This window comes from Sinocyclocheilus rhinocerous, unplaced genomic scaffold, assembly GCF_001515625.1.
Source record: "Sinocyclocheilus rhinocerous isolate Xijiao unplaced genomic scaffold, SAMN03320098_v1.1 scaffold6943, whole genome shotgun sequence".
In the NCBI taxonomy this organism is placed as follows: Eukaryota; Metazoa; Chordata; class Actinopteri; order Cypriniformes; family Cyprinidae; genus Sinocyclocheilus; species Sinocyclocheilus rhinocerous.
Window position 1 is genome coordinate 13,707 of NW_015629596.1, and position 7,855 is coordinate 21,561.

Below are 7,855 nucleotides of genomic sequence, written 5' to 3' on the forward strand. Positions count from 1 at the left end.
ATAATCGCATTCTCAGGCCTAATTCAAAGAGCTAATTGTTTAACTGTATCAAGAAAACCTTTTGACTTAAAGCCCAAACAAGAAACCATGGTGTTTCAACAGAATAAATCCAGCGTTACAAAGCTTCTGTCCAAACTGGTAAGCGGAAATGCTGAAACGTACACGCACATTAATTGTTTAATGAAAGGTCAGTGGTTCACTACAAGGAGAAATTGAAAAGCATTTAATCGACTGTTGGAGAGGTTGTGTGGGGAAGGATGAGACAAGCTTTATTCATTTAAGCGTATGAAAATAATTCACACAGGTGATTGATAGCCAAAATTCCTCATCAAGGATTTCACATTGAGGAGAAACTCTTTATTTAAAGGAAAGAAATAAAGGGTGGACCTTTGCACCTCTGAGATGGGGCACTAGGGTAACACTATCACTATTCCAGATCTCACACCTGCAATGTCCCGTTCATCCAGAGTGAGCACAACACTGAAAAAAGTTTGATGATTAAACTAATTACATAGATCATTCTGCTACACACACACACACACACACACACACAAATAAGGGTGTTTCTGCAACTTTAACCCTTTTTTTTGACGTCCCATGGAGTGATTTTTTATTTTTAAGACATTTTACCCATGTCCCAGACCAAGACTTTCAGCTTTAAAAAATGAAATTCCATTATGAACAATGTGATTATATGAATACATGCTGAAAACTGAGGATATCATAAACCATTTCAATAGTTATTGTGTGAAAATTAACAACTTCTCAAAAATATATGCAGAAATAAGAAATTGCATATTTATTCATTATAAATAATGCTAACTATTATGACAAAGCAGTCTGCAATTTATAACAAAAACTCAACATATACTATAAAACAATACATTATTTGCAATTTGGTAGAAATGACCATTGCTCATGATATTGTAAATAAATTCTGAGCTTCATGTATTTGGACAATGTTATCCCAACAATTTGGACATTGTTAGTGATGAATTAAATCAACTAGTTAGAATGTGAAAAGTTTTTTAAAAGACATTCTAAATCACAAGGACAAAAATGCCCATAGTTGAATAAAGACCCGACTGCTCCCCGGGCGCCGCAGCATAAATGGCTGCCCACTGCTCCGGGTGTGTGTTCACGGTGTGTGTGCACTTAGGATGGGTTAAATGCAGAGCACTAATTCCTAGTATGGGTAACCATACTTGGCCACATGTCACGTCACTCACTCAATCTAGAATCTAATATTTTTATATGAGAAAAGCACAAACAAAAATAACTGCACATCAAGCAAAAGAACACCTTTTTTTTTTTTAAACGCCTTCATAATTTATATCTGATATACTTAAAGGAGTCATATGATACGATTTCAAGTTTTCCTTTCTCTTTGGAGTGTTACAAGCTCTTGGTGCATAAAGAAGATCTGCAAAGTTGCAAAGACTAAAGTCTCAAATCCACAGAGATATTCTTTATAAATTATTAACTGTCTTGATATTTACTTTGAAAGCTGAAGCTCGTGATTATGGTAAGGGGCGTTACATTTCCGACGAGTGCTTGCGGTGTTCGGCCAATCACAATGCACTGGTTCAGCTGGCCAATCAGAGCAGACTGTGCTTGTCAAAGGAGGGGGCTTTGTTGAAAACGACATGTTTGAGAGAGGCGGGGCATAGAGGACCTACAATAATGTACAGTATTTGAAAAATAATGTTTTTTGAACATTAAAGCATGTCAACATATTCTGTTACACCAAATACACAAAATAATGATCTTTAAAATAGCATCATATGACCCCTTTAAAACTCCCATTACAAAATAAACATTGTGACTGAAACCACAAATGAAGCAAATAGACAGAAACACCATAACATATATATCAACCATAAACCTGAATAGGGTCGTCATCCTCAACATGACAGCAATTAGTAGTTTCCTATATTATATTCATGAGGAGTAGATTCAAATAAAATAATGTTCATTGAACTACCTGCACATACAATTGTAATATCTGCTATAATAGTGGATAAATTCTAGCAGGTCTTATTGCTTCACAATGGGGACACACACACATGAACATTGCCTCTATCAACATAAAGCTACAGTGAGTACTGCTTTTTTAATAATTAAGCTCTCTTAATAACTGATATCGTGCTAATATAAAGATATTAAAATTGATCTGTAATGTTAAAAATATTAAATAAATATCATATGAGTAATGGAATCAATCCAATAGCCCCTGCACTACATCTTACCCCAGTGTTACATACTTCATATAATTGGTTTAGCAATAAAAAACAACAAATGGACAAACAATAACAATAATAATAAAATGCATTGTATTTAAAATAAACAAAAGAGCAAAACTGCTGCAAAACTCAGAAATGAAAAATAATCACAGAAGAAACTCAGTAGTTTTTAATAACCAATTATTAGACCCTATACCATAAAATCACAATAAAGAACAACAAATTTTAAAATTAAAAGTATAACATCCAGGAAAAGATGCAAAAGTTAAAGGCATGATATTCAAAATAAATATTCAAGTAGGTATCTCTCGTATGAAGTGAATGTTGTCAAAAAACAAGCAACCATTTTATAACATTATTCCATGTGGAGTGTAATGCAAGACAAAATGAAAGCAGAAAGTTTGTTTTGACAAATTCATTTTCTGTACTTCTGACTTTTTGAATGGAATGTCGACTAGAGCTAGAATTAGGCTAGAAAGGGTTACCAGATCACCACCTGTGCTACCATCAGAAGAAAAACGTGCCTATTCATGTGACAAAACCATACAAACAATAATTATCAGGCTTTTCTCGATTACATTAACTCAGGCCTAGTGGACAAAAACCACAATTGCACAATTAACTATTCGTGCAAATTAATAATGGTTTAATCTAGAATGGTTTGTCAGGATAAATGTGGATCAACACACATTTTTACTGAATGTTCTTGTGGATATTTACAGTTACCTGAAAGTACAGTAAAGTAAATCTGATCTAAAACCAAAGTCACAGTGGTGTATTTGTGCACCTAACAGATAGTAAGTTATTTTATTAGAACTGCATGTTTAGAGGCACTTCTTACAATTGGTGATTTGCTACTAGATTTTGGGGTTAATCTGAATCACATAGAAAAGTTATAAAGGTAATTTAATTACAAACTAACTAAATTTATGGGTCATAGTGTTGTACAATAAATAACCTTCAGTAAAATCTGGGCAAAAATAATTAACAGGATAAATCATGTTTCATCCATCCCTTTTTACTGAATTACATCTTTACATCAGTGAACATAATTTATAACATTTGATCTTTTTTTCCAAGTGTAGCAGAGTGAGGTATAGACCCAGTATGATTGGCTGGCGTTACCCAAACAGGTGAACCTATCAGTGTTTGTACTTTATCATGATTGGTCAGTTGGGTAAGTTTCATGAGCCAATTAGTGCCTGTGTTGTGCATATAAAAGGGGGAAGTGTTTGGTTGCTTGGGATGCATCACCCTTGGTACCGCCCCTTTGTGACATGTGGCGCTTTGAATGAGTGCTAGCAGTTGGGTTATCCTCCTGTCTGTCGGCCAGTTTTCAGGTTGGTCCCTGTTTTTAAATACCCTTTTGCCTGTTAAATAGAGAGGCTTATTACCTTGTTTGTTGTTTTACCTCAAGTAACTGACTGCACTTCTGCTCTGCTCTACTGTTTTGTTCTGTTATAGTTCTATCTGGAATTCATCTGGGTCCGTCTGTTATATTATGTTTTGTATTGTTTGGTGCTTGAATTTAGGTGGGAGGGGTTGGCCATGGTACCTTGTACTGCGTGTCCACATGGAGTGCTGTTTATTTTTCACGAGTGTGTGTGTCATGGGTAGTGAGTGTGGGGTAGAAATCTGAGGGTCTTTGCTGGCCACCTCCCTCTTTATTTTGTTATCGTATTGTGTTGTACTTGTTTTGTAAGTTACTGGTAAAGACGTGTGATGGATTGAGACCTTGTGAAGTGTTGTATGTGGTTTTTATTAATTTTATGTTAATAAAGTGATTTTTGTTTATATCTGTCTATCCTTATGCTCACCCTGCCTTTGGCAAAGAACCTGTGTCCCTTTTGCTTAGGGCTGTTATGTCCCGGTGTATTCCGGGTGGCGTAGTCGACTATAGGATTTCTCTTATTATTGGTAATTTTCAAACTCCTGACCACTTACTGCCACACAAGCATCTTATAAGGTAATATTATTGCAACCTTTTCAAATATAAAAGTATTAACACTGATTTAATAGCTCCTCAAAAAGCACGTTTACAATTTAAAATTAAATGCGCAATAAAGAAAAAATACTTGTGGATTTTAAAAAGGCACAAAAACATTAATAATGAAACAAAAAATAAAAGTGATCAATTGCAGATGCATTAGCGGTGCTTTGTGAGGTATGCGTAATTATGTGCATGATAACGAAAGTTATAAACTATTTGTGTATGTCTGTGTACTTCAGCACTCTTTTACCCATTCCAGAGGTCATGTCTCACCTCACACTCAACCTTCAGTGCCATAAAACCAGACAATCTCCGCCCACTTGTGTCCCTACTTGCATGAAAACTGCTCACGTGATCCAGACCTAGGGGAGTGGACTGGGTCGAGTTCTCAAATAAGGTTTAGCCTGGAGACAATGAAGCCTCACAATAAAATATTCTCCTGTAATCGTATGTCAGTAGTAAATATGAACCTGACCCAGCATGTGCAGTCAAAACAGAAAAAAGACGATGTTTTTGACATTGTATTCATTCTATATGAATAGACATGTGTCAGATTATTCGCAGTTGTAATGAAGAACCTGAAAAAGTTTCATCCTGTAGAGATACCAAGCTATTTTGGAGAGGATTTTGCTGAAGACAAGGGGTGGGGAGGAGGCTTTGTCAGAGGGTGACCTTCTCCACTGGAGTGATGTGTGTCTCTGTCGGTCTGGCTACACACGAGAGCGGGAGGTCAAGTTGAGCCTTAGAGGCTGTCTGCTCCTGAACGGCAGGAACCACAGGATCTTCCAGCGAGTGCCAAACACCTCAGCCATCGCTTGCTGCCACGACCGGCGCGGTCCACTGGGGGCATAGAATAAATTAAAGTATGCATCTTAAGTCGATGCAAAATATCACATTTGAAAAATTAACAATGCAGAGAAACTAAGAGCTTTAGGAGAGCCGAGGTCTAGTTGTCATATTTTACTTCAGTGAACATTTCTAAGCGCATTCAGTTCACTTTTTAAAATCAAAATATATTCTGTATAGAGACACACACCCTAAACATCTTGGCTTTAAAAAAGCTATTGTACAAAGTTACTGCACTAGACGAAAGACGGTTTATTGACCTAGTTGACCTATTGTGCCCAATAGTGGGGCATGTTTATAATTAATCATTTTATTAAACAGTCTAAGAGAGGTTTTCCAGTTAATTCACAACAATTTTGAAATACAAAACAATTTAGAAAAAACAAGTACAAACATCAAACCACTGTTTTAGCCATAAGTGTTAACATTTTAGGGCTGGTCCAAATACCATTTTTTGAGCTTCGAAGCTTCGGTAGTAATCAACACCGAATATTCGAAGCTTCGGAGGGAGGGGGCTGAACATATTCTTCTCTCTAATAAAGGCAGGAATCTTTGTGTGTCTGTCTGTCTGTCTGAATTTTTATTATGTCGAGAACCATTCATCCAATCGACTTCACGCGTGGCGGGTGTGTTGCTGCGGACCCAAGGGAGTGCAGTGTGCATTTCGGTGCAATATGGACACATGACACGTTCAGGATTAATAAACTTTTAATAAACTATAGAACAGAGCGAGCCGGAAGCGGCGCGCCTCGCTTGGAGAACGGACACTGCACTAGTGATACAAAACACACAGGTCTGTTGAGAGCAATACTTTTACTATAGACAAATTACTATTAGGCTGGGCTACTGTACGTTTTTTTTATGACTGCCGTATTCTCAAGTATTTTCCAAGCAAATTAAGTGCACGTTTTTATCATGTGTAAAATTACTGATGGCGGATAAAAACATCTAGTTTTTTTTACACCAACAATATAGGAGTACTTACAGAACTCAGATGATTTTTTAAACTTGATGTGCTGTTGTGGTAGGCCAGTTTCAAATCGCATATTTGCCACACTACAGCCCTGCATTTCAGCCCGGGCCCGATGGGCCCCGACTTTTTTACGCCGGGGCCCGACTTTTTTAAAAATCGGCCCAAAGCCCGGCCCGATTTTCACGTCATAGTTCAGACGCGGGCCGGGCCTCGGGCCTGTTTTAGCGCAGACTGAAAGCTATGTGTTGGAGCCCGCCGGGCACGCCCGCAGTATGTTTATTGGGCGAGGAGTCTGTGACTATTAGTTAAATCTAATGAAAAACGGTGTGTCTAATTGGTCCATACGCTACACCGTGCTGTCAAGAGCGGCTTAGTGTCCTGCCAGCAGCAGCAGCAGTAGCAGCATGCGTGCCGTCAGCGCAGCTGAAGAGTTCTGCGTTCAAATGCACGCAATAGGCTAAAGCTTGCCAGAAAGCCCCAGCAAAACTAATTACCATAAATGTGTCAGGGGGAAATAGTAAGGAGATGTTTGAATTATTTACTAATAAACTAGTGTTTTCTGTGTCCGTGTCGCAAAGATGAAGATGACGATCCTGACTCGCCATCTCTTCATTAGACGCGCCTTTAGAGAGAAGTGCATCTTTACGGATTATGATTATAATGAAAGTTTTTTTTTTCCGATTTGTTTTATTTCGTTAAGTGGTAATTTAAAGCTTTCTATAGATGCTCTCATTAAAAATGACAGCGTAGGCTATTTTAAGTAGTTTCCACTGAAAAAAATTGCAAGTGATTTCGCTGGCGCCTCCATGTCCTGCAAAGCGTGCTTTAGCTTCCACTCTCCGCACAAACTTGGATATAGAAGCGCACATTTATTATAGCGCAGGTTTAACGTTTAAACATTGTTATATGCTTGAACTGTTTTAGTATAATCTAGATTTTATTTTAGGCAAGTCCTGATGATTTGAGAAGGCTAAATTGATCAAACATACTCCGGCCTGACGGCATCATCACAATATGGCAAGGGGCGTAACATTTCCGTCTCATGCTTGAGGTATTCGGCCAATCACAACGCTTTGGATAGCTGGCCAATCACAGCACACCTCTCTTTTTCAGACCGATGAGCTTTGTAAAAATCGACGCGTTTCAGAAAGGCGGGGCATAGAGGAGAAACAATGTACAGTATGTGGAAAATAATGTGTTTTTTTAACCTTAAACAGCATAAACACATTTCATTACACCAAATACACAAAATAATATTCTTTTTAGCAGCATCATATGACCCCTTTAAGGTCATTGCACACTGAGTCCGAAATTTTCGCACGTTAAAAAAATAAATACGACCTCACGTTATGTCAATCACGTTTACACACTGCCTCCAAAATATTCGTCTGTCATAAAAAAATTCGGATCGGGTTCGATTTTTTCCGTTTTTCGCATCCGTAGCTGAGTGTTTTGACAGATCAGAGCCACCGTACAAGCGAACGCCAAAATCCAGAATGGCGATTGTCAAGTTCATCCACTTCGTCTCGCAGCACAAAGCACTGTATATAGATCCTTGCAGTGGTCTTCTTTTTAATATGTGGCTCTAGTATCGCTAGCAAAAGCATCAAACTGAGCCACTGACATCCTGAAGTAAACTTTGAATCGCCCGTGATAATCCCGTTGTTCCTTAATAAGGAGGGGGAACTCTCCATCCTCTCTATCTCAGGATTGGATTGACCCAATATTTCCTTTCTTTTTCTTTTTTTTTAAGAAGCGAGAGCAACAAAATCATCCTCACTGCTTGAAGACTCCATTTAGTGC

General features: G+C 38.0%; 1 protein-coding gene across 2 annotated transcripts in view; it reads right to left on the bottom strand.

Annotated features, from left to right (window-relative positions):
* Window positions 1–2,346: 2,346 nt before the first annotated feature.
* The window catches only part of LOC107739372 (probable palmitoyltransferase ZDHHC21), a 38,331-nt gene continuing 32,822 nt past the window's right edge, over window positions 2,347–7,855 (bottom strand). The window contains exon 9 of one of the 2 annotated variants that reach the window (XM_016551469.1): window positions 2,347–5,073. In XM_016551469.1, coding sequence (XP_016406955.1) covers window positions 4,944–5,073 — 130 coding nt within the window. In that variant the 3' untranslated portion in view covers window positions 2,347–4,943. The remainder of the gene's footprint in view (window positions 5,074–7,855) is intronic. The other variant, XM_016551470.1, reaches the window with a different exon arrangement.